The sequence below is a fragment of the Parasteatoda tepidariorum genome, chromosome 10 (assembly GCF_982258835.1).
Source record: "Parasteatoda tepidariorum strain Cologne lab strain chromosome 10, Ptep-v5.0, whole genome shotgun sequence".
Classification (NCBI taxonomy): Eukaryota; Metazoa; Arthropoda; class Arachnida; order Araneae; family Theridiidae; genus Parasteatoda; species Parasteatoda tepidariorum.
Window position 1 is genome coordinate 60970017 of NC_141764.1, and position 26995 is coordinate 60997011.

Below are 26995 nucleotides of genomic sequence, written 5' to 3' on the forward strand. Positions count from 1 at the left end.
TACTGACTCACCTACTGTAACGAGTCCACCAGTCCTGTTTGCTAGAAAAAAACGTTGGCTGAAATACTAAATAACGTGACATATTTTGTAACATGGTATTTTTTTTATAAATAAATAAAGCAGTTGAAATAAAATGTTTCTTTATTTCTATTAAAAAACAAAACATATACATACAAGTTTTCTTTCTTTTTTTCTTGGTTATATACTATACCTGAAAATTCCCTCTTCCTCCTTTTGTTCTGTGCACATGTGTGTGTAAGTGAATGTTTGTGTAATATTTGTTGGCCCTGAAAAGGGCCCTTTTTTATATAATATGTATGTGTGTGTGGGGGGGACTGCTTCCTCCAAAACCCTCGTCTTCAGCCTTTAGTAACCATAGGGAACTGTGGTGAAATCTGGCCTTATGACTCGTTTGTTATAGACCATTCTATATTCCTTTATCTCCTCCTTGTTGAATACTCTCCTCTTCTTTGGATCTCTGACTATTTTTGCTGGGTTGTAGATGGGGATGGCAGAGAGATCATCCAGGTTGGATACTAGACTATAAATAGAATCAAAATTAAGATTTAGGCTATTTTAGAAATTTAAACTAAAACCGCGAACTTTGCATACAGTCTTGCCACTATCTGTCATGTAGGCATAGTTTTTCGGACCACCTGAAAGAAAAAAATAAACATGTAATATAATAATAATAATAAAATACTGTTTCTTACAAATGTCTGAATCGTCTCTCCTCAAAGTTCGTAGGTAAATTCTCCTACGTATAGTAAAAAATTCTGCCATTCGCTTGTCTTATAACTCTTTCTATTTTCTATTGGTTGAGGTGTACGCCCTACAGATTTTGGCATTATGAACGATGAAATTCACTCGTTAATTATCTTGCGTGATTTATTACCAACATAATATTCTTGCTTGCAACTCGTTGTGTCAAACCATAAATTTACCAATTTTTTTACGACACCCAAAAAAATTCCATGCTTAGAATCAGTAGAAAAGCCTTGAATGATGTTAAATTTTGGGATGGATATCAGAGGAGGTGGTCCTTTAATACGCAATAAATGTTTGCCAGTTGAAGCAGCTACAGACATTAGTTTGGCAGTTTCAACCTCATCTCGGTCTTCATGAATGACTTTTTCTTTTATGATATACTTTACGGTACCGTTTATGGTAAAACCTGGATGAAGGCACCAGGAACAGCCATAGAATAGAATCCATTAAATTGTATTGTATTCTGCAGCTGTGGTCTAGCAACAGAATCGTCACAACAACAAGCTGGAAAAAGTTTTACGACAAATCTTCTTGAATTTAAGAAAATATCTAGTCCCTCACAGGCAAGAGTTTGAGCCTGTTCCACGAATGGCTTCAAAAAAATATCAAACTTGGGCTCAACTTTTCGAAACCAGACACCAGCAAGAAGAATATACTTATTTCTTTCTTCAAGGGGCAATTCGTTCATGGATAAAAAAAAAATTGGCCCAACTGACCCTTTTCCGCTATTGAAAAGGGCTAAGCCATTCAAAGAAAAATTATACGTAAGGAAAGGCTGAGGAACAGATTGCATACCCTTATAAGGTCTCCCATCAGATATATCTGCAATGACAGATGAATTATTATTTACTGGGCAAGAATTTACACTGGATACAATTTTATCTTGAAGCCCCTCACTTGATTTAATGACATTAGAAATTTGATTTTGATGATCACTGACGGTAAAAGAGTTATCTAAGTTAGGATTGGATACATTTATGTTGGAGCTGCATTTAGTGCATATAAAAGATTTATCATCATTACATGGAGTTTCCACATAATTTAAACAATTATTAGAAAAATAATGCTGCTTGGCAGATTTTAAGCAATCTGTTCCAAGAATTTTATGAATTCCATACAAAGTTTGAGGTAGCTGATTTCCGAGTATGACATTCATCATTTTTGTCAGATCAATCATAGCTACATCTGACAAGTGATGGCGTAGGGCAAAGTTGTAAACCATCAAAAGAAGTTCGCTCTTAGACATCCTGATAGTCACTTCAAATTGTTAAGTAAAAAGATAATTTAGATTTTTACTTGAATCTTTTTCCAAAACAGGGAATTCAAAATCAATCTCTGAAGGGATAGTTTCCTCGCATACACAAGCTCATTATCATCCACAATTTCAGAAGTTTCAATCGAGACACTGAAAATTAAAATAAAAAAATCAATGTATTGATTTAATGCGTATTGCAACTTTGCTTAACAAACTATTTTAGGAAAAGAAAGTTTATCTTAGCCAAATATTTCAGGGATATATCCGTATTGTGATCTGTTGTGCCAATAACAATCACCAAGGTGCCAAACAGATTATAAGATTGCCAATTTTTAAAAAAAAAAAAACTCAAAAATTGTCAAAATTTTTCTTTGTCATATCTTATTATAAAATTTATACCACTAACATTAAATTACTAAATATTGAAGTTTACTTATATCAGACAAATATGGAATTTTGTTAATGATCCAGGGAAATAAAATTCATTTAGGTACCACCACAGCAATATTTTTTTTTAAAAAAAAAGGTCATTAAGAATGATAAATTTTTCTACTTAATTGTGTAATATTTACAAGGCGTTTTTTTTCCTTGCACTTCATAAAATAATAAGTTATCATTGGAACGATTGTTTCAACAAAGAGATTCCGAGATACTAAAAGCGGAATATTTGTTGGATCAACAGGAATGATCCAACAAAACAAGTTTTTACTATGTTTGACCATCATAAACCTGTCCCGAATTCCTGAATTGGGGTCACGGTGGTTTTTGATAGTCCCAACATTTGATTTCCAAGAAACTATGAAGGAAATTTCTGATGGTCCAACATGAGCAAACCATCAAAACAAGTTGCTATTATTATGTTGAACCAACATAAATCTGTCCGAATTCCTACCTTGGGGTGATGGTTACTTATGTTGGTTACCATCAAAGATTATGTTGGGGAATCAATGGAAAACCATCAAAAATTTTGACTTGGGTCAACTTGACCTTCTTTAGCCAGGGCCGAAGCTATAAATAATGTGTATGAAAAACATCTAGATAATAAGCACAGATTTGATCTTCATCGTCGATCACATTCATTTAAGGCAGGAGATCTCGTCTTGTAAGAAGAGGAAGAATTAGTTTCTGAATTACGACATCCAATAGAACAAACAGGATCATGAAAATTACTCCAACATCATATGATCTGCGACTTGTGTTAAAATAATATTATGTTTGGTCAATCTGTAGCCCACTGAAATGTATCTGCGGAGTTAAAGATTGAAGTACTGAAAGAGCCAGTTTTATTTGAGAACTTAACCCAAATTTTGCGTTAATAATTCCAATTTCTTCGAAGGTTTTTGCAAGTTTAAGTTCTCTTCACAATCATATGATTTTGAAATGCTTCCTATAAAAAGTTAAATAAGCAGCTTTTTCTTGTAAATAAAAGTTCCATTTTGTGGTGACAATTCGGGTGATGTATAGTGGAATAATTGACTAATTAAATTTTTGTTGTGAATTTATCAAAGGAATGGTAGCAAGTTAAACATGCAAATTTCCTACCCGAACTTAATGGGTATGGCTCTATCTATCCCCTGCTGTTCGTACCTGCATCTAACCCTATAATTATCTCACACACCTGCCTTAGATAAACTCCCCTCTTATCAGTTCAAGATCGACTGCGCCTAAAAATTTTAAGCGTGCCAGATAAAGTCAAATATTGATATTGGATGATGGGATGCTATTTCATGGGAAATGTTCTCTTTAAAATTGCCGCCTTCCTATGAATGACGCGTTAAATAGTGGCCTTTAATGATTTGTAGTTACAAAACTGTTGCATCTAAGAACATGCCGGAAAAAATGGCGATGCTGAATAAAAACAAGTACTAGTCAAAATATCTGCACATAAAAAATATTTCTTAATGTGATTTTTATTTAAATTTTGAACTGCAATGTATGAATTATTTTAACAGTTAAAAATTTTCTTCGTACATTTCTAATATGATTAATTAATTATTAATCTTGTTCAAATATATTCTTAATATTAAAAGTAAACAATCTCTCTTTTTTAACGCGGCAATTATCTTTCTTGAAAATTAAAATTACATCAATATTGTTTTATAATGAAATATTTTACAACGATTATGTTTACTAATTAATTATTTTGATATATTTTTTCTATGTAATTCTGATAATTTTTTTCAAACACAATATTTTACTTTCAAACCTAAACAAGGTCATATTCTATAAAATCGAGTAGTTTAAACAACAAGAAAAAGATAATTTGATTTTGTGTTTTTCTTTTTCAAAACTTTTTAATTTAAATCAAGAAAGATAATATCAAATACTAGGAGGCTTCGCCCCCTGCTCGCTCATTGGATACGTTCTGAACGTCTAGCTTTTGTATACTTTTTTGAACACTGAAGTTCCGAAAACTTTTCACTGTAGAAAATTCTAAACCTGTACATTTCAATATTAATTTGAAATTGCAAACAGTTCACTTATTTTGTTTAATCACACTATTCTAAATTTCTGTTGTTGAGAAAAGTAACTGTTGTAAGTTTTGTTTTAAAGTCTTTCCCACCAGAGGGCTAAAATCATGTGTTGTAAAACAATATGAAATAGTAGTCTGCCACTGAACGCCGGTTGTAAAGCATCGGCTTCGATGAAGATAATTTTGTATTTTTAATTCTCTGAAGGGCGCCACCCCAATAATATGGAATTTGTAAAATAAATGTATATATTTTTGATTGTTGATGAAGCCCATCATTTTGTGTTTTCATCAGTGTTCAGAAGCAGAACAATTATAAGTTTTTTATTTTATCACAAAAATATGAAATGTATAAAAAACAAAGAAAAGAGTAAGAAAATGAGTATAGTCATAGAAAAAGTTAAAATTATAATATAGTATTTGTCAGTTAAAATAAAACTTTTTGTTTAAGTCATTGTTAATAATTCAAATTTCTCCAAGGCAATTCTGAACCTTAATTTTGTTCAAAATGTCAGTAAAATTAAGGAAGTATTGTTAAGTTGAAACACAATATTTTTAGTTTTGATGTCAGCAATACAATTCAATTTTTCACAAAAACGATTGTTTCCAATATTAAATTCAGTGTCAACAATTCAAATTTTTCTGAGGCAACTCTTAACCTCTAAATATTATTTTTTTTATGTACACATTTCTAAATGTCAGTATTCAACCACAAAACAACTTTAAGTCCTCAAATTTAGCATGAAGTTGTAAAATGTTATGAAAGAGGGTCATAGCAATAATGTTAGTAGAAGTAAAGTTAGTACTGTAAAATTAAAACAATATTTTTAATCAATGAGCCAAGTTCTTCAAGAAGCAGTAGTAGAAGTAGCTGGATAGAAGTTTTTTTTATTTAAAACTTTTTATAGAATTTCTTTAAAAACACAATTGTTAATCTGGGCATTTGGCGATACAACACTTATAGAATTGAATTGAAGGATTTGTTACGTCAAGCGCTCAAATATCATAATTTTGATCTAGTTGCGCTTCTATGTCATTTTGATTTATGTTGTTAACTTTCAAAAAATTCTATGACTGGCAACAGCATTTTTAGTTTTTAAGTTGTTTATTTTTATTTCTTTTAGAATTCGTTCTTTTTTTAGCGAAATGTTTTTTAACCTAACAGAATTCTTTGCCGACTGTTCTCTGTATATATGAAGAAAATAAAGTAAATATTTAAGTATTGTGAAAAGAATCTTATGTAGTTGTACAAAGTACTTCTTTAAAAATGAAAACTGTTGCCACCAGTGGAAAAGAAATACAGCCAAAATTTGAGAGCCACGTAAGAGAATTATATATATTAGATTAAGAAATATTAAAAGTCTAGTAAATTATTTTTTCCAAAAATTTGATTTAACTTATATTTTTGAAAATATTAATTATTAACTATGTTTTATCTTAGTTAAAGTGTATAAACTACATGCAATTCGTCTTACATTTTTACAAAATCAACATAACTATTGTAAAAGGAAATTCAAATAAAACAGAAATTTTTTTGTTAATTACTAGAAGGTTCATTACACTATCGCTTAGTTTAACAACTCCTATACATCTATCTCAATCATTTTAGTTTTGTTTCTTCCTAAAAATCGATTAAAAAAAGATTTTGTTTTTAAAATACTCGTTACTCTTATAAGCACATTTTGTTAAGATTTAATTTTATTTGTTAAAAATTTATAAATATAACTTTCTATCATAAAACTGTTAAAATTAGAAAATGTATTAATATCTTTTGAACCGCTTATATTTTTTAAAATTTCGATACAAATATTAAACTCTAGCAGCATCAAATCAGTGTTTTATTAAAATCTTTCATTTTTTTTGACATGAAGTCAAGTGCTAGTACTCGCTGTTATTTCTCTTAAGACTCAAAACACATATTGACGCAGTGGACTGTTATTTTATTTGCTTCACACACCTGACTCTTTCGAGGTTATTAATACACTCACTAGTTCTCGTTCCTTACACAGAGGGCGCTGCTCGCATACAAAGCTGAAAACCGCATCCAAAATGAAGATTTTTAATCTTTATATAATTTTAAAGTAATTTTTTTTTAATTACTTAACCCTTTATGTCCCAAATTATGATGTTTTTCAAAAACTTGTGCAATACATTTTTTAATGCTCAATTTAGCTGTAGAAAGACACACAAAAATTGAGATTCATTTACAATAATTGTTTTTATTGTAATAACACAGAATATTACACGGGACTTTAAAGTCCCGTCGGGATTTATGTTCATTACATTGCCATTCATTACATAGTATGAAGAAGAAAAAAATATTAAATATAAATGAAAAGTAATATATTTTTACACAATTAATTATGGTATTGATAAAAGCAGTTCTTTTTTTCATTAACACAAAGAAATACTTTGCATAATGTGCACTGAGAATGCGGTCGTGACTCAATTCTGTTCGAAGCACAAAACTCACACCGTCCTTTATTTTTTACAAATACTGGCCAATGTGCACCTTTGTTTTGTTGTCTTATGTCATCAGAAACGGAAAAATTTGCTGTCTTGCGTTTTTTGGGGGGTGGTAATTCACTTATATCTCCAGCATCTGATCTAGGTCTTCCCCTTTTCTTCGAAGACACTTTTGACATTGTTATTAGACCTTGTGTTACCCTTCGTTTGTATTCTAGAAGAAGTATTTTATCCCGTATGTCAGAGTAGCAAATATACGAGTTTACCATTACAATTTCTATAATACCGAAAAAGAGACGATGCCACAACTTTTTGGCCTTTCTATCTCTATCATATAGTGATTTTAGCATGTCACTTTTATCCACGCCCCCCATGTGTCTGTTATAATCTCTTACTATTGTAGGAGCTGGTATATCCATAATTGAACCATCTTTTTGTTTTCTTTGAATTTTACAAATTTCAGTTCCATGGTAATTGGACAAGAAAAAAACACAGCGGTTGTCTTTCCATTTAAAGTATGAAAGTCCTTGGTCTGTTATTCGACAGTCAAAATCACCCCCTTTCAAAGCTTTGTCTTCTACTGCAAGAGACGGTAAACCTTTGCGATTACTTCGTACAGTTCCACATGCATATATACCAAGAGATTTTAGATATTCATACAATTCCACAGAGGAAAAAAAGTTATCCATCATTATGATGTGATTTTTATTGACAAGAGATTTGGTTAATTTCTGCACTACACTCCCTCCTATACCAAATCTTTTGAATTCTGAATCATCTTTTCCCTGATATACTTCAAATTCATACATGTAACCTGACATATCTGAACGACACCATAGTTTGTATCCTCTTTTTATTGGTTTTTTAGGATTGTACTGTTTGAGTGTCGAGCGGCCTTTGAATAATATCATGCTTTCGTCTATACTTTGTGTTTGATGAGGCATTCTCAGTGAATGAAAATTTTTGTTTAGTTTATCCATAAATGGTCTAATTTTATACAGTCTATCAGTATTTTGCTTTGGTATTACTTTATTGTCATTTACATGCAAGTTTCCTAATATCTGGAAATACCTATTTCGTGAAAGAGTATCAGGAACAACAGGTACAGAATAATCTATATCACTGCTCCAATAATTTCGTACTCGAGGTAAACGGTGGTAGCTAAATAACATATTTAGTCCCAAAAATCCATAAAACATACCCTCCAACTTATGAGGATTTTGAAAATAATTCTTTCTAGTGGTAGTGAACCAAAGTAGAAATTTTTAAAGCAAATGGATCTCTCATAAAACTTTTATCAGAACTTAAGAATCTAGCCATATGGCCTGCACTTTTATAAGTAATAGTGGACAAGTTACGCTAAAATTAATTTTTTTTAAACATTAAGACATTAATTTTGCTACCGTCTGAAAAGAAGATTTCTGAAACTACGGAAATTCCGTAGCAGTTGGAGGGTATGCATAAAACTCCTCTTTAGAAATAGGCTTTATATTCCTTTGTTTTTGATTTGAATAGAGGTTTGTTTGAAATACAATATTACTTATAATTTCGTCGTCTAAAAATGTTTAAAAAAAATCGGTAGGCAATGTTTTACCTTCGAAAGCTGATACACATGTTCCATGAGATAAGCTAAATATAGGGATAGTTGATGTACAATCTATTTTCTTCCAAATTCTTTTTGGTGTAATTTCTTCACTTTCAGTGTATTCACTTGAATCGCTTTCAGAGTCTGAAATTTTATGAATGTTTGCCGGATTCAAACTTTGATTGTTTGTTTTATTTTGTTCTGGGGAATCTTCGTCAGAACCGCTGTCCTCTTCTGGTGTTTCAACATCAGATGGTAATTCATCCCAGATAATTTTAATTTCTTCTGGCGTCAAGCCTTTTCTTCGTTTATACAATATTCTAAAAAAATAGAAATCGAAAGAATTTTGTAAAAGGGAGGGAAACTCTAAAAATTTGTAAATACTCAATGACAAAACAAAAAACCATTAAGAAATGCAATACTTCAGGATAATTGAATATATTCAAGTGTTTAAAAACAAATTATAATAACATGCAATAACAAAAATCCATTTCAAAAAAGAAATTATTCAATTTTTACCAGGACTTTTATGACCCAACGAGACTTCAAAGTCCCAAAAGAACAATAATACGTCATGTTAGAAAATTTTCACTTAATTGGTTATGTTTTGAATTAAAATTACAATGAAGTTCATAAAGAATAGGTAAAAAAATATAAAGTACTTACCATATGTGGATTCTGTTGTTACGAAGCTTGGAAGTACGTCAGTAATTTTCCAGCAATATGGCCGTTCAAACTGAGCGCATGACGAAAGTGTTCACTCATATCCACGCGGAACGAACCGTTTTATATAGTGCTGCCATCTACTGATCATTAGAAAAAGGTTTAAATGAAAGAACTTAAAAGTCCCGTTGGAATTCATGAAAGACTTTTAATTTCATTTGACTTTATATTAAGTGGGACTTACAAGTCCCGTCGAGACATAAAGGGTTAAATGAAAAAATAGAGAAAAAGAAAACACATAGTAATTTGCAAAATGATTTCCTAATTCGCCATTTAAAAATTCCTTGATAAAATTACTGTGGTGGGTTTATTGCTGGATTGGTTGAAAATAATGAATAAGTGCATGAATTTGATTGCACCATGTGAAAAATTCGAGTGTGTTAAATTTTTAATTAAACTATGAAACTTTCATTATTAATTGAAATAAAAAGATGGTGAATTGAAAATCTTTATTTTTCTGCTCTTCGATTCCATATCGATTATTTTAAAATCCTTGTTTACTTTGGTAGAATAAAGTGGTCATCTGAACGTTCGTCTTTTACGTTCTTTTTTACATCGGAAAGACGAACGTTCGTTTTTTCCGTTCTTTTTTAAATCGTTTACAAAAGATAATTTTTTTCTTTTATCTTTGATGTGTGCGGTGGGTTCATGTGGAAATTAAGAACGCCATCATATTGTACATTTCTGGTATAAAGTCTCGCTCTACACCCGCTTACTTTCCAGATGCAAAACCAAGCTGTCTTATTCTTTACATCTCCATGAAAATAATACAAGTACTTATCGTGTTCCAGGTTTTTTTTCCAAACTTGGAATTGTGAAAAAATATCTTAATGTTGATTAGTAAATATACTATATTGACAACACGTGCCACATTGCACTGGTTCAACCAGGCAATCATTGTTATACTCAATTCACACATAAGTGACTTCATTAACACTTTTACCCTTTTAACATTTCACAGAATTAACCATTGCTACTCTCAATAACATAAATCACTAAATGCAATTAACACCACAGTTTATAATGCAATAAACATAAACAAATAGATTTGAGTGCTATTATTATTAATTTTATACACACATAATTAATTAACCAATTTTGTATCAATGAAAACGCTAAATATAAAACACATATTTTAGAGATGGTTCTTTTAATAGTATTATGTTGAGTTATAACTTTAACAACACGAATTTTTTTGTTTTCACCATAGTACAGTTCAACAATCCTGCCCAATGTCCATTTATAGGTTGGTAAATTTTTTTCAATTATCACTACCAAATCTCCTATTTTAATATTATTTTCTTGGAACATCCATTTGCATCGTTGTTGCAATTGGTTCAAATAGTTACGACTCCAAAATTTCCACATTAATTGAACTACTCGTGTTATTTTTTTCCATTTCTTGAGATTATTTTGTTAAATCTGGCTCTTCAATAGAATTTAAAGTATTGTTTAATAAAAAGTGTGCGGGGGTAAGAACTTCAAAATCCTTATCATTGTCTGATAGGGGACAAAGCGGGAGGGAATTCATAATTCCCTCGATTTGTACAGTAACCGCATGAAGTTCTTCGTAAGTTAAGTTTGTCCCTTTTTAGGTGATATTTACACGATTTTATGGCTGCCTCCCAAAGGCCACCAAAATTGGGAGATCTTGACTTATGTGTATGGCCAACTACTAAATATTTATGACAGATACTACTGATATGCTTTAGATTTTTTATCGCATGGGTATACATTGTTTTAATATACTGATTTTTGTTTCGCCCGGCACAATTGTCAGTATAAAATATTACATTTATATTTTCATTACGTTTTTCAGCCTCGGCGTTTAAGTTTTGCAAATACCGATACACACAGGTGGAAATTTCATTGCAACCCCTTTTGCCATTTACCTCATCCCATGTGTAGCAAATCGTTTTCATGCTTTTTATATCAGTTACTGTTTAGTTGAACACAGAAACTTTGGAGACGTAGTAGAAAGAAGACGACGTACCCATTGGTCATGGCAAAACCGCCTGAAAATCGTATACTGCGACATGAGTTGAGGAAGGTGTTTTTGTCTTGTCATTTTCTTTTTCCATTCGAGCTAGGTCTTTGTTTTTTATGTGCTCCTCATAGTCTAATCTGTTTTTAGTCTTTTCCTCAGGCGAGGAGTTCTCGAATCCCACACATTTATCACGTTAATCTTTTTTAGGAGAAGTAAAGAAAATGATATTGTAACTCTGAAAAATCTTGTGATATTGTTTGTAAGAAGTAGCCTTCTGTTTTTCTCTTTCATTTCATTAGTATAATCTCGGTGTATTTCTGCAACGGTTTTCCCAACTTCAATGTAAACACGAGTCGTGTCTCGACGACAGTAGTTTCTGGGAATTTTCGGTATTCGTTTAATGTGCTTGTGAACACTTTGTGAGATACTTTGATCAATTATGAAAAGAAATCAAAATATTAATGTAAAAATAAAATTAAATAAGATTAAAAAAGGATAAAACATCCAAATGGAAAAATGCGCTTAGCAGCAGAGAAACCAAGAAGAATTAAACAAAGGAGACATTGAAGGAAAATTAGTAAAAAATTGGAAAAAACATGACAATCAAAACTGACGTCATCCTTGAATTGTCATAAAATGCAAAACTTTTTCTATCGAGAAAAGCTAAGACAAAAGTCAAAAAATTCGCTTTCTCTGTAGCCCAAAGGTTTTGCTCAGGTTCAGAAAAAAACGAGAATAAATGGAAAATATGTTATACAATGCAGTAAATTACAGAAGCATAACACAGTAGAATAAACGACAAGACAAATACAGAAGGAAAGTAAGAAAGAAAACTTACTAGTATTATACAAATTAAAATACGTTTAAAATACAGAAGCATATACAATCATTAGAATAAAACAAGACGAATACAGAAAGAAACTTACTTGGAATAACAAGAATCCTATTAACTGAAAAATTCACGTATGACTGCAAGATACAAATGAGAAAGACTAAACCATCAAAACAACTCCCCCCAAAACTGCGCGGTTTAAAGAAAGGACAGCAGTTAAGAAGGTAGTGACGTCATAAAACGAAGGAAAAACGCTAATGAAAAAAAATCGAATAGAATGTTTTTTCCAATTTTTTACTAATTTTTCTTCTATACTTTGATCAAGTTTTTTATGATTATCATGTCTTCCCATACGGTCGACATCCAAAATACCTGTTTCACTGTGCGTTTTTTCTAACACTGTCCTTATAAATCGGTCTATTATATCGTTAAGTTCCTTTGAACAAAAATCTTGTAAACTCTACATTTGTTTCCAGCAATTGTTAAGTAGTAAGCATGATTTTGGCTCCTATTGTACTTACGATCTACGGTAATTCTTTTTTTTTTTTTAGTCTGGGGTGCCACTTCCACCAAACTACCCCTGAGGGGGTTTACCTTCTTTAGGTAAACACAGGGAGTCACGCCCCGGGGTACCCTAGTGATCTGTCCTCCCTTCGTTTTCCTCTCCCTTTTCTCCAACTTTCTTCTTTCTCTTCCCCCTAGTCGTGGTTGCCACATTAACTGGTTAGGGCTTTTTGTCTGTGTTCGATTACCACCCTGTAGTATCGGACCCAGGTGGGAAGAGACCACCCGCGTGTTTGCCCGTGTCCCTGGAAAAGGGGATTCTGGCAGTTGAGGGGCATCTTGGTACCCCAATACACTGCTTTGGCCCGTGCTTCAGGTAAACGGGAGGTGCTCATTGGCCTGTGTGCACCAATCGGCTAGTCACAAACGTCATCTGTTGGCTAGGGTCAAGTCCAAGGTCACTTACTGGGCACCTCGTTAAGGGTGGAGGCTGCTTCAGGGGTGACTCTTGGGCTTATTGCTATCAGTTAGCATCGATGTTAAGTAACGGATTGGTGGCAGCATCGTTATTTACATCTCCTATGTAGGACTCCGTGGTGGGTGGTGCCGCTGATAGTAGAAACAAATGAAATTTTCTCTGTCTGAAAATGGGAAGGTGCTCTGTTCCTCACACCAATAAAAAAACAGAGGAACACCTACAATACCGTATGATTATGCTCGATATTTTGTGATATCACTCACAAACCCGACAGTTCCTAACACATCATTTAGTAAAGTTTCGCCTTTTCTAATCCACAAAGCACTGTTATCTGTACTGGGGGAAGTAGAATCTGTTACAAAACAGCGTTCTGGTGACCTTCTAGTTCAGGTCTCTTGTGAAAAACAAGCAGAAATGTTATCGTCTTGTACTACCATGTGCTCATTTGAAGTAAAAGTTTCCCCGCATACATCCTTAAATACTTCTAAGGGTGTTATTTCAGCGTCAGAATTCATCGACGACACTGAGGAAACACTAATTGAAAATTTAAAAGATCAAAAAGTCATTTCTGTTCGTCGCATTCGAATTCGCCGAGATGACAAACTTATTCCGACTAAACACCTCATACTGACTTTCAACCAACCAAAGATACCGCCATCTATTAAGCTTGCTTGGTACAATTACCCAGTAAGACACTATATACCAAACCCTTTAAGGTGCTTTCAGTGCCAAAAATTTGGCCACTCGAGAGCATCTTGTCGAGGACAACTTACATGTGCTCGATGTTCTGTTGCTGGCCATATGGAGGCATCCTGTAAGGTGCAGCCCTTCTGCATTAATTGCAAGGGCAACCATGCTGCATTCTCCAGGAACTGTCCTAAATGGTCACAAGAGAAGGAGATTCAAAGCGTGAAAGTGTTACAAAATCTGACCTTTATAGAAGCCCGTAGAATAGTCACCGCCCGTACTCCCCGTCCGGGCGTATCCTACTCTGCGGCTGCTAAAGTTTCATTTTGTTCAGTCAGTACACAAACTGACATACCTGTATCTTCACAGAAGCTTCAGTCATCTATTCAAAAGCCCAAATTTAATTTTACGAATCCATCGACAAAAACTCTTAGAACCACATCACCTCCTCCTACCAAAACATCTAAAATTGATGGTTCTGAAAAGGCTCGACCTTTTCCTAAACAACCCCCTACGAAAAAACTATTTCCAATTGAAAAACCTGGTCTTTCCCGAAAGAAAAAGGATCCAAAGTATGTCCAATAAGTCAAACAATCCACTTCTGAGACTCCTCAGAATATGGATGTTGAATTATCTTTATATCCTTCTGAGGATGAAAGTCTTTTAGACTGACATCCTGACGTTAACATTCAATCATCTCCATTCATTTTATTATGTCCATTTGTTTCATATCATGGAACTGTCGTGGTGTTCGGAACAAACTTTCTGATGTCAAGGACATTATTTCAAAATTTCAACCTGTATGCCTAGCAATACAGGAAACACATTTAACGTCATCCAATGATTTTAAATTGCGTAGCTATTCTTGCACACGGCATGATGTCGACGATGGAACTCGACCTCATGGTGGAGTTGCTATTTTATCTTCAAATGCATTACCATCTATACAACTCCCATTGTCATCCTCATTACAGGCATGTGCTGTTCAAATTCACCTACTAAATGTTCTTATCACTGTCTGTTCTATTTATTTACCCCCTCATGCATCTGTTTCTCAAGCAGATTTAAATTCATTGATTTCCAAGTTACCTTCACCGTTTATTTTGGTCGGGGATTTTAATGGTCACAGTGAACTATGGGGTAGTTCCGTTTCCAATGATCGGGGGCGTAAAATCGAACAACTCCTCCTGGACCATAATCTCTGTTTGCTAAATCAAGGCGAAGAAACTTATTTTCATACTCCAACTCGAACTTTTCATTCTATTGATTTAGCTTTATGTTCACCAGTTCTCATGCCGTTCATAAACTTTTCTGTTAGCAATAGTCTTCACAACAGTGATCATTTTCCTCTCATTTTATCATATTCTGCTACAGTTCCCATGAGTCCAAGACCCTCAGTATTTATATATCATCGCGCTGACTGGCCCTTATTCACTCAACTTGCTCAGATAGACGATACAATGGTTACTCATGCTAGCATAAATACTGCTGTTAATACTGTAACCTCTGTGATTATCCGTGCTGCAGAAGATAGTATCCCAAAGACGTCGACCTATGTTTCCCGTTTACGAAAGCCTTGGTAGAATTCTGAATGTTCCTCGGCTTACAAGGAGCAAAAACGAATGTGGAACACCTTCCGTCGAATCCCTTCTACGACAAACCTTTTGGCTTTTAAACGGGCCAAGGCGTTTGCTCGCAAGGTTCGACGCATAAGTCAAAAAGAGTCCTGGAAGCGGTATGTCACATCTATATCATCTAAGACATCTCCCTGACAAGTCTGGTCAAGAGTCAAAAAAGCAAATGGCATATACCGTGAATTTCATATCCCGATATTTGAAAGCAACAGTAATACATATTCTTCTCCTCTCGATGTATGCAATATGCTTGGTGAGACATTTGCTTCTATCTCCAGTCCGGATAACTACAGCTCAGTTTTTCGAAACCACAAGCGCAATGCCGAACGCCAAATCATTAATTTTAACACTCGCAGATCATCTTCATATAATGTTGATTTTACTTTTCTAGAGTTACAACACGCACTATCATCAGCTTCAAATACAAGTCCTGGTATTGATGGTATTACATATCGCATGCTCCGTCATTTAGATACTGCGTCCTTGTTCTCTTTAATAGAATGTGGACGGAACAGACGTACCCTACTAAATGGCGTGAGGCTATTGTGATACCCATTTTGAAACCAGGCAAGGATCCCAAAGATCCAGTAAACTATCGTCCCATAGCCTTAACCAGCTGTTTAGGGAAAACATTTGAGCGCATGATTAACGCACGCCTTGTATATTACCTAGAAAAAAGCGTCTAATACCTAACTTTCAAAGTGGCTTTCGTAGAGGAAGATCAACAATAGATAATATTATCGAACTAGAGTCTCGAATTCGAAATGCTTTTGTCCGGCGGAATCATCAAATCTCTATCTTCTTTGATATCGAGAAAGCATATGATAGAACCTGGCGATATGGAATTCTGAAGGCACTGTTTGATTTGGGTCTCCGTGGTCATTTGCCGATTTTTATAAAAAAAATTCTATTTAGACGATATTTTCGTGTTAAACTTGGATCTACCTTTTCTGACCTTTACATCCAGACAGAAGACGTCCCACAAGGCAGCGTCTTAAGCGTCACATTATTCAGCACTCATATTTCACTACTTTTAAACATATTGCAACCTGCTGTCTATGGCTCTCTTTAAGTTGATGATATACACATTTCTTGCTCTGGATCCGACATGAGAGTCATCGAGCGGCAACTGCAATTAGCCGTGAACAAGATTTTAGACTGGTGTGATCACAATGGCCATACCCTTTCACCTTCGAAAAGTTCATGCATTCATTTCTGCCGGAAACGCACCCTTCATAACGATCCCGTCATCTCCATTCATAACATTACTATCCCTGTTGTACCTTATACAAAATTTTTAGGCGTCATTTTCGATTCTAAGTTAACCTTTCGTCCTCATATTGTGTACTTGCGCAAAAGATGTGAACAGATACTGAATATGTTGCGTGTTCTGTCGAATACGTTCTGGGGAGCGGATCGTCTAGCACTTTTACGTATCTATCAAGCCCTGAAACTATCGAGGCTGGACTATGCATGCGCAGTCTATGGTACGGCAACCACTTCTAACCTACGAGCCCTAGACACAGTACATCATGCTGCTTTACGCATATCTTCTGGAGCATTTCGTACTTCTCCAGTGGAAAGTTTATATGTAGTTTGCCAACAAATACCATTACATCTACGTCGCATGCAGCTGTCTCTTACTTATTACTTCAGTGTCATGTCCTCTAAATCGCATCCCTTAAAGCATGATGCTATTTCATCAAGCTTGGAGCGACTGTATTTGGCTAGACCATCACACATTCGCCCATTTCATGCTCGCACACGTTCACTTATCCAAACATTCGATATTTGTGAATTGCCATCACAATCAGTGGATCACTTTCTCATACCTCCATGGACCATTTCACCATATCAATGTATTTCCCTTTTCAAGTTCTACAATAAAGCCAACGTCACACCCGGCGTTTTTCATAAAATCTTCACTGCACATCGTCACCAATATTCTCAATATATACCGATTTTTACAGACGGTTCAAAATCTGTTGGATATGTAGGCTGCGGTGTAATCATCGCTGATGATACATTTAGTTATAAAATCCCAGATATTTGCTCCGTCTTCACTGCTGAAGCTGTTGCTATCCTTATGGCACTACGACTAATTTCCTCAAACTCTACTCGAAAGTATTGCCTATACTCTGATAGTATGAGCGTTTTAAGCCAACCAGAGAAGTTTCACTATGATAGTCATCCAATTTTATGTATCATCATTCATTTGTTAATCACTCTTCAGAAGAATGGCTTCGAGATAATATTTTGCTGGGTACCAAGTCATGTTGGTATTCCAGGGAATGAACGAGCTGACTCAGCTGCACGATCTGCCACATCTGCCTTATCATTGTCCATACCTTTCGCCGATGTGAAGATACACATCCGAAAATTTGTAACATCAGTATGGCAACAACAATGGGACCTCAAAGTTTTAAATAAATTGCATAACATTAAATCTGTTGGAGCTAATTTTCCAACGCTGAAAAGGAAGAATTGCATGCATGCATGGCGCTGCATGATGCAACTCGCATACCGTTGGGTCCTTGCGGGTACGATCAAATTTCAATTTTTGAAAAGGAACTCGAAATCAGCACTGATAAAATGAACAAGGTACGTTTTAATCACTTATGATATATTTTTCCACTTTAAAAAAAAAAATATTAATTTTACAATTTTTTTCCTTTCTTAGATTTCTTACAAGGGTTGCAATAGACCAAATAAAGTTTATTTATGGCTACATAATGGTCATTTTGACCTGATTAAGTCTCCGAAGGGGTTTTATGGGATGAACCATTTTTGTGAATCCTGCTTCAAACCATACCAACATATCGCCCAACATAGATGTGACCTATTATGCCATATATGTCGTGGAGCGGAATGTCTCACAGTAGTGGGGGACAGAATGTAACAGACTTTGTAGATCTGCTTCTAGCTATTCCACCCATATAGAAAAAGGAATATGTGCATTGGTAAAAAACGATTAAATTACCTAAACGATTAATTCATTAAATTACCTGTTTTTTTTTTGTTGTTCTATTATTGGAATATACATGTTTTGTTTCTGTTGTTTTAAATGAGATATGATTTATTTTTTCTTAGATATACCAATGCAGACAATGTTCCAAAGTTTTAGAGAGGAAGAAATGTCCGATGGACAGACACAAATGCGGAGAAACAGTATAATCCACCTGGGCATCTGTGTTTTCTGAAAAAAATTGACCCTAAGACACCGAATGACAAATTAATTTTTTTTGATTTTGAGACCACACAATCAACTGGAGAACACATGGTAAATTTTGCTGTTCTTCAGTATGGAAATGGAGATGAGCATATTTTTAGTGGTGAGGATACTATCACTAAATTTTGCTACTTTGTTTTTACAAACAATCATAAGGGCTATACATTAATAGCTCATAACTTAAAAGGGTTTGATGGCCAGTTTGTGTTAAGATGCCTATTAGAGAAAGGCTATCAACCTCAGGTTATCCCTCAAGGGTCCAAGCTGATACAAATTAAGGTTGCTGCTCAGGGCATTAGATTTATTGATTCGTTCAGCTTTTTACCGATGGCCTTATCCAAGCTACCGAAGACTTTTGGAATTGAAGAATTGGCGAAAGGCTTTTTCCCCCATTTTTTTCAATACCCCTGGAAACCAGGACTATGTCGGTCCTATGCCTGAGAAATCCTTTTATTCTCCAGACACAATGTCAACTGAAAATCGAAAAAGTTTTTTGAAATGGTATGAGGAACATAAAGATGATGTTTTCGATTTCAAAAAAGAAATGGAGAGATATTGTCGGTAAGGGGTAAACTAATGAATGATATTCTATAAAATTTATGTTTTTTCGGATTGATGTCTTATATTTTTCTTTTTTTAATTTTCAGTTCAGATGTCGACATATTAAGTAAGTGTTGTCTAGAGTTTCGTCATCAGTTCATTGAATTAGCGGGTGTTGATCCTTTTTGGTAATTGCAATTATTTTCTTAAGTATTTTGATAATTCTGTGCACATTATAGCTAACTATTGTTAAATCTTTTGCTTAATTTTGTTTGTTTTTTCTTTTAGTTACGTAACTATAGCAGCATCATGCATGGCGTGCTACAGGAGTGCACATCTATCTCCTGAAACTATAGGGATGGTTACAGTTCATGGTTACGCCAACGGGAACTATAGCATGGACGGCATTAGGTGGTTAGATTTTGTTGCGTTTTCTGAGGGTATTCATATTTCCCATGCATTGAATGGACGTGGTGAGACTGTAGTGGATGGTTTTTGTCATGAAACAAAAACTAAACATAACCATGTGAACACCAAAATGATTTTATTTTCTTACGTAAATAGGGTTGTTTTTATCACGGATGTGATAAATGTTTTGATCCTGATGCAGTGAACCCATTATCAGGAGAAACAATGGACAAGTTGAGGAGACAAACATCTGCAGTGTCTGAGAGATTGAGAGATAAAGGCTATCAGTTGGTTGATATGTGGGAACATGATTTCAAGGAAATGATGAGCAACGATCTGGATATGAAATCTTTTCTAGAGAACCATGAAGTCGTAGATAGGCTGAACCCCCGAGATGCTTTTTTTGGTAGCAGAACGAAGGCTGTGAAACTCATTCATGAAGGGAAGGCTAAGTATATTGATTTCACAAGTCTTTATCCCTGGTGTAATAAATACTGTAGGTAAGGATCTTTCTCCTTGTCTTCTTTTTGTATTAACAGAATCTTGATTTCGTAATGTGTTTCAATATTTTTAATTATGTATGTTTTTACAGGTATCCTATTGGCCACCCCTCCATCATTACAAATAATTTTGATGATTTGGATAAATATTTCGGCCTCATCAAATGTAAGGTTCTGCCACCTAGGAAATTGTTTCACCCTGTTTTGCCCTACCGTAGTCAAGGCAAGCTATTGTTCCCCTTATGTCGCGTTTCTTGTATGACAAATCAACAAGAACCCTGTACGCATAGTGATCAAGAAAGGAGTTTGACGGGTACTTGGGTAATCGAGGAGATGAAAAAAGCGGTTGAAAAAGGATATATTATATTCAAAGTAAGGAGTTTTTTTCACTTGATATCTATTTATATTTATGTATAAGTAGTTCACCATTTTTATTTTATTCATTATTTTTTTAATTTCCAGGTGTTTGAAGTATATCACTTTGAGGAATCATCCTCTGATTTATTTAAATCTTATATAGACTTGTTTCTGAAGTTGAAACAAAAGGCTAGCGGATGGCCAGAAGGGTGCAATACTGAGAAGGAAAAAGACCGGTATATCCAATCTTGTTTTGAAAAGGAAGGGGTACTGTTGAGGAAAGAGAACATAAAGTTAAACCCTGGCCAAAGAGCTCTCTCCAAACTAGCTCTAAACAGCTTTTGGGGGAGATGGGGGATGAGCCTTATTAAAATGATGTTAAATTTTGTAGGCAGTTTAGAGGAGTTTAACAAATATCTTTCTGACAATACGAAAGAGGTGAGTATTGTTCATTTAGATAACGAATATTCCTTATACATAGAACTTTACGATTTTGTTTAAACATTTTCTTCCCTTTCTTAGATTCAAGATGTGTTTTTCCCCACAGATAAGATCTGTGGAATGCAGTGGAAACAGAGAGCAGAATTTATAGATGGTGATCAAAGCACCAATATTTTCATTGCTGCTTTTACAACTTGCCATGCAAGATTAAAATTATACAACGAGATCGATAAATTGGGGAACAGGTCCTCTATTTTGACACTGACTCCATTATTTATGAGTCGAACTGTATCAACGATCCGCCATTGGGGAACTTCTTATGTCTCCCATCCATTACAGGATTATTACCTGAGAAGTACGTTGAGCATGTCAGCCTTTTAGTTGGAGCAGTTTTTAAACTACTGAAAAAGTCTATATCTAAAGAAGAACTGGAGATAGTCGATAAATTCTTGGTACGATTCGTTGTTGGCATGCAACAGTAGTATGGTGAAGTGCATATGTTGATAATGAGCTTGTGTATGCCGAGGATAAGGAAACTATCCCTTCAGAGATTGATTGTGAATTCCCTGTTTTGGAAAAAGATTCAAGTAAAAATCTAAATTATCTTTTTACTGAACAATTTGAAGTGACTGTCAGGATGTCTAAGAGCGAACTTCTTTTGATGGTTTACAACTTTGCCCTACGCCATCACTTGTCAGATGTAGCTATGATTGATCTGACAAAAATGATGAATGTCATACTCGGAGATCAGCTACCTCAAACTTTGTATGGAATTCATAAAATTCTTGGAACAGATTGCTTAAAATCTGCTAAGCAGCATTATTTTTGTAATAATTGTTTAAATTATGTGGAAACTCCATGTAATGATGACAAATCTTTTATATGCACTAAATGCAGCTCCAACATAAATGTATCCAATCCTAACTTAGATAACTCTTTTACCATCATTGATATTCAAAATAAAATTTCTAATGTCATTAAATCAAGTGAGGGGCTTCAAGATAAAATTGTATCCAGTGTAAATTCTTGCCCAGCAAATAATAATTCATCTGTCATTGCAGATATATCTGATGGGAGACCTTATAAGGGTATGCAATCTGTTCCTCAGCCTTTCCTTACGTATAATTTTTCTTTGAATGGCTTAGCCCTTTTCAATAGCGGAAAAGGGTCAGTTGGGCCAATTTTTTTTTAATCCATCAACGAATTGCCCCTTGAAGAAAGAAATAAGTATATTCTTCTTGCTGGTGTCTGGTTTCGAAAAGTTGAGCCCAAGTTTGATATTTCTTTGAAGCCATTCGTGGAACAGGCTCAAACTCTTGCCTGTGAGGGACTAGATATTTTCTTAAATTCAAGAAAATGTGTCGTAAAACTTTTTCCACATCCAGGTTTTACCATAAACGGTACCGTAAAGTATATCATAAAAGAAAAAGTCATTCATGAAGACCGAGATGAGGTTGAAACTGCCAAACTAATGTCTGTAGCTGCTTCAACTGGCAAACATTTATTGCGTATTAAAGGACCACCTCCTCTGATATCCATCCCAAAATTTAACATCATTCAAGGCTTTTCTACTGATTCTAAGCATGGAATTTGGGTGTCGTAAAAAAAAATGGTAAATTTATGGTTTGACACAACGAGTTGCAAGCAAGAATATTATGTTGGTAATAAATCACGCAAGATAATTAACGAGTGAATTTCATCGTTCATAATGCCAAAATCTGTAGGGCGTACACCTCAACCAATAGAAAGAGTTATAAGACAAGCGAATGGCGGAATTTTTTACTATACGTATGTCTCTCATCCATTACAGGATTATTACCTGAGAAGTACGTTGAGCATGTCAGTCTTTTAGTTGGAGCAGTTTTTAAACTACTGAAAAAGTCTATATCTAAAGAAGAACTGGAGATAGTCCATAAATTCTTGGTACGATTCGTTGTTGACATGCAACTGTTGTATGGTGAGGTGCATATGACTTTCAATGTACATTCTCTCCTTCATATAACGAGGAGTGTGTTGGACTGGGGTCCTATATGGATTAGATCTATGTTCATTTATGATGGAAAAAATTCCTTATTAAGGAAATATTAAACAGGACCCACTGGCATTCGTAGCCAAATAATTCGAAAATTTTTGCTTCAACAGCAGTTTTCTTGTCCATCCATTCTTAAAAGCTGCAGCGAGCCAGTTCAATGATATTTCTCAGAACTTCATGGAAATAAAAAACATGCCATTCAAAGTACAGTTGATCATGTGCTTTTGATTGGTAAACCAATTGAAGCATATCCGAAATATTTTTTCAAACTGTGAAAATCTGACAATATATCCAAAGATGATTTTTTGTAATAAAATGTTTTCAATAGAAAATGTCAACTATTCAGTTCAGAGTCATTAATTCATTTAAATGATGATAAAGTAGGTAATATCTTGGCGATTGCTCATGATAATGTAAATAATGATGTTATTATATTATTTAAAGTTTATGTAAAGATAGGTCTTGTTTCAAAAAATGTATGTTGTATGTTTTTAACTAATGACCAAATAACTTATACCATAAAAGCTACAGAAATTGGTGGAAAATGTGTTAAATTTGACAATTAATTTAATTTTTTGTAAAAACAGTCAATAATTTTGAATGTATCACCTCAATTTATCTTTTAATTTTACTATAACTATACTGCTTCTTTAAATTCTATAACTATGCTGCTTCGTTAAATTTGCTTTTGTGGTTTGATATCTGATGTAATAGGGCAAAATCATGATCTCTATCTTAAATTGAATGTTGATCATAAATATATATACTTGTTTATACTGTAAAATTTTTAAGAAGTTATTATCCACCTGTTATTGATTATTTACACTTTATTTATTTAGTCTTAAATTATCATGTCATATGAGTGGAAAATTGTATTGTGATAAAATCAAACGAAAAAGAGTAATCTTAATCGTTAATAAGCTTTTTGTTTTTCTCTGGTTGGCAACCTCAGCCAACACAGTGCTCGGTTACTTTTTTCTCTGTGGTCACGCTGCTGTGTGCAGCTGTAATATGTTCATGTCCTTTTTTAATTGATAATCAAGTACAGTCAAACCCCACTATAGTGAACCTTCAAGGAACCGAAATTTTGGTTCACTATATCCGTTATGCAGGCAATTTTACTAATAGTTCTCCCTTTTACTATACATTATTTAAATATGTGACTGAAAAATATTATGTAGTAGCAAAAAATATTTTATTTTTCATTACTCTTCGTCCTGCGTACAAAAAAAAATTAGTAATCTTTAGCTCATGAGCAGTCCTCAATATCAGATATGGAAACACTTCCTGATTCTCAGATGATTTTTCCTGAATTTCTGTTATTCCACTTTTTGAACCTATCTAACCTGCCATTTGAGCACATAAAAGTAGTCTCATAAAATCACTTAGCAAATTCATAGACATTTGTCCAGATACTGGAAAATTGCTTCTTCTTTGAATGCTGAAGCACTTCAGTAATGCTTCATCAACATCCTTGTGATCTATTTTTCTAAACTTTTTTCTGCCATCTAAATTTCTTTCATTAGCAGAAATAATTAATTGCCTATTTTTTCATATGCTCCAAACTGCAGATCTGTATAGTTTATATTCCCTGCAAATATCAGCTTGATTGCATTCATTTTCATTTTTTCTGATTATGCCCATTTTATCATGAATGGAGAATGTTTTACGTTTACTGCTCGCCATAGTTAAATTTCAGACACTTGTTTGCAGACTTTCTTTAACTGAACTGAGAGCAAAACGGAGTTGAAATGTGGGCCTTATCAACACATATTGTTGTCTAACCCTTTGACCAATAATGAATAATTTACTCATAACATCGCATATGCGCCCGTAACGTACCAGGTAAAATACAGGTGTAAGTATGATTTTATCAAAGAAAATTTAAATACTACAACTTTTTAAACTCATCTCCCCTTAAACTATGTTTTCTTTCCCTCATTTCCATTGACGTTCGTTCACGTGCAAAATTAATTATTTAAAAGTTCTGATAGAAAAATTGCCGTTCAAATTAATTTCATTAAATCTTCAAAAGGCAAGATATGCTGAACTATAGAAATAATCTTTTTTACTGTCATTCTTTGTACAAAGATGTCCAGTACTGGGTGTGCATGAGGAAAGTTTCAACTGCATGTAAAAAAAAAAGTTTTTGTAAGCAATGGCATTATGATGAAAGAAACTGGATTTCACAATCATTCTGAGGAATCCAACAAGATTGCAAATTTGTAATTTGTACAGCAAGTGAAAACCAAGTTATTGCAAAATCCAGAAGTGCCTGTTCCAAAACGCACAAGAAGAAAAAAGATTTTACGCCCACAAGTCTTATATCATGTGGTTAGTGTAAACATCTTAAAACTTATTATTTAATAACATACTAGATGGCTAAGCCCTCCTTTGGTACCGTACTCTAACCCAGATAAGTGATTCACAATATTTGTTCTCACTCGACATAAAAAAGTTTGTTCTACGAAAGTTGAAGCTATTAGCTTTATAGTATGTAGGAAAACTACTATAAGAAGTTAATAACTATATCTTAAAAAGTAGAGCACAATTGCATTACAATAATAAAAAAAAACTATGTTAAACTATTATGTTTTTGTGTTACATAGAGATATAATTAATCTTTTACTTGTAGGTATTTTGCACTGCAGAAAATTTAGGAAACCTTTGTACCAGCTAGAAATTATTTTTAGATGGCACCTTTAGGGCAACACCAAAAATTTTCAAACAGCTATATACCTTACATGGGGATTACATGGCTTTTTGTCTGCTTGGAGGTAAAACTTTTGCTCTGTACAAGAGGCTGTTTGAACTCGTTAAATCTGCAGCATGGAGTCCCAACTTCTTACTAGCACCGACTTTTGCCATGGTAGATTTTGAGTTGGCATGCATCAAGGCTTTGAAGGAAGTCTTTTCAAGTATTGAAGTGAGAGGTTGTTACTTTCACTTTGTTCAAAGTTTGGTGAAAAAGGTATGTATAACATTTTTAAGCAACATTTTAAATTTCAGTAATAGTGTATGAGTTTAAGGTGAAAAACTATAAATTTAATTTGAAACATTTGCTTATTTCATTTTTTTATTTATTTTAAAGGCACGTAAGCTGGGTTTCTAACGTCTCAGCAAGAGGAACTCCAGTATTAAATTATGGTTCAGAAGAGCAGCAGCTCTACCGTTAGTTCGTCAAGAATCACCGTATAGAGATTAACCGTATAGAGAGCCAATATGTTGATAGAGCAAACAATCTTTCCATTTGTAGACATCGCTTTTTTAAGTATTTTGAAGACACTTGGATGAGTCATATGGCACCAAGGTATCCAATGTAAGTATCACTGAAATTTTTTAAAGAAATGGTTTCTCAATGTTTTCTAGCTCCTTCTACATAAAAAAAAAGATTACAAAATTTGGATTTCATTATTGACCATCAAATGTACAGTTCTCAAAAAAAAAAAAAAAAAAAAAAAAAGGAATCACCCTGAATAACTTTCGTTCTAATGGTCAGATTTTCACGAACTAAGTGTCAATCTTAATGGTTCCTGGGGGTGACCTCAAATATGCTAATTACTTAGTGCTAACTATTAATTAAGTTATGAAATCAAACACAAAAACATACTTTCTCTGAATAAACATATATTTTTTTAAACATATTTGGATTCTTAACCTTCAAAATATAGGGGTAGCCGCAATCTAGGAAATATGGTCCCCATAGTTTGGTCAGGAGAGCGATCCAAAGTTCGGACCCCTTAATGTTAATTTCACTTTTTTCTTTTAAACTAATAAAGCAATTCAAAGAAAATTGCACTCACTTATAAAACCCATTGACCCAAAGATAATTTCATGCAAAAAATAATTTTTAATAATTATTTATTATTTAATTTCATTGTGGATGAAAAAATTTTGAATTATGAGGTATAAATTTTTTTCTATCGTATTAATCTACGTATTTTTCTATATCAAAATCTAAAGTTTCAACAGTTTTTATATGGTAGAAGCCGAGAAAAATTAAAATTAATTATTTTTAAAAAAATAATTTGGCAACAATGAAGAAATATTTAAATGTGGCGATTAATCTTTAAATGTGGTTAACTTACGAGGACTTGAT

General features: G+C 33.8%; 4 protein-coding genes across 4 annotated transcripts; all 4 read left to right on the forward strand.

Moving 5' to 3' along the window:
• The first annotated feature begins 13482 nt into the window (after window positions 1-13482).
• LOC107451652 (uncharacterized) lies at window positions 13483-14340 on the forward strand. The gene has a single exon (XM_016067816.3). It carries the CDS (start codon window positions 13483-13485, stop codon window positions 14338-14340), a length of 858 nt encoding a protein of 285 aa, XP_015923302.2.
• Window positions 14341-16497: 2157 nt separating this feature from the next.
• On the forward strand, window positions 16498-18589 carry LOC122272162 (uncharacterized). The gene is made up of 2 exons (XM_043055455.2): window positions 16498-17929; window positions 18480-18589. Exons 1-2 carry the CDS (start codon window positions 16498-16500, stop codon window positions 18587-18589), a joined length of 1542 nt encoding a protein of 513 aa, XP_042911389.2.
• A 462-nt stretch (window positions 18590-19051) lies between these two features.
• On the forward strand, window positions 19052-21245 carry LOC107451653 (uncharacterized). The gene is made up of 7 exons (XM_043055454.3): window positions 19052-19179; window positions 19266-19346; window positions 19447-19639; window positions 19723-20066; window positions 20159-20438; window positions 20529-20861; window positions 20946-21245. Exons 1-7 carry the CDS (start codon window positions 19052-19054, stop codon window positions 21243-21245), a joined length of 1659 nt encoding a protein of 552 aa, XP_042911388.3.
• Window positions 21096-22952, forward strand: LOC147802986 (uncharacterized). Its single transcript, XM_087152807.1, has 3 exons — window positions 21096-21952; window positions 22055-22463; window positions 22559-22952. Exons 1-3 carry the CDS (start codon window positions 21502-21504, stop codon window positions 22950-22952), a joined length of 1254 nt encoding a protein of 417 aa, XP_087008933.1. The 5' UTR covers window positions 21096-21501.
• Window positions 22953-26995: the final 4043 nt, after the last annotated feature.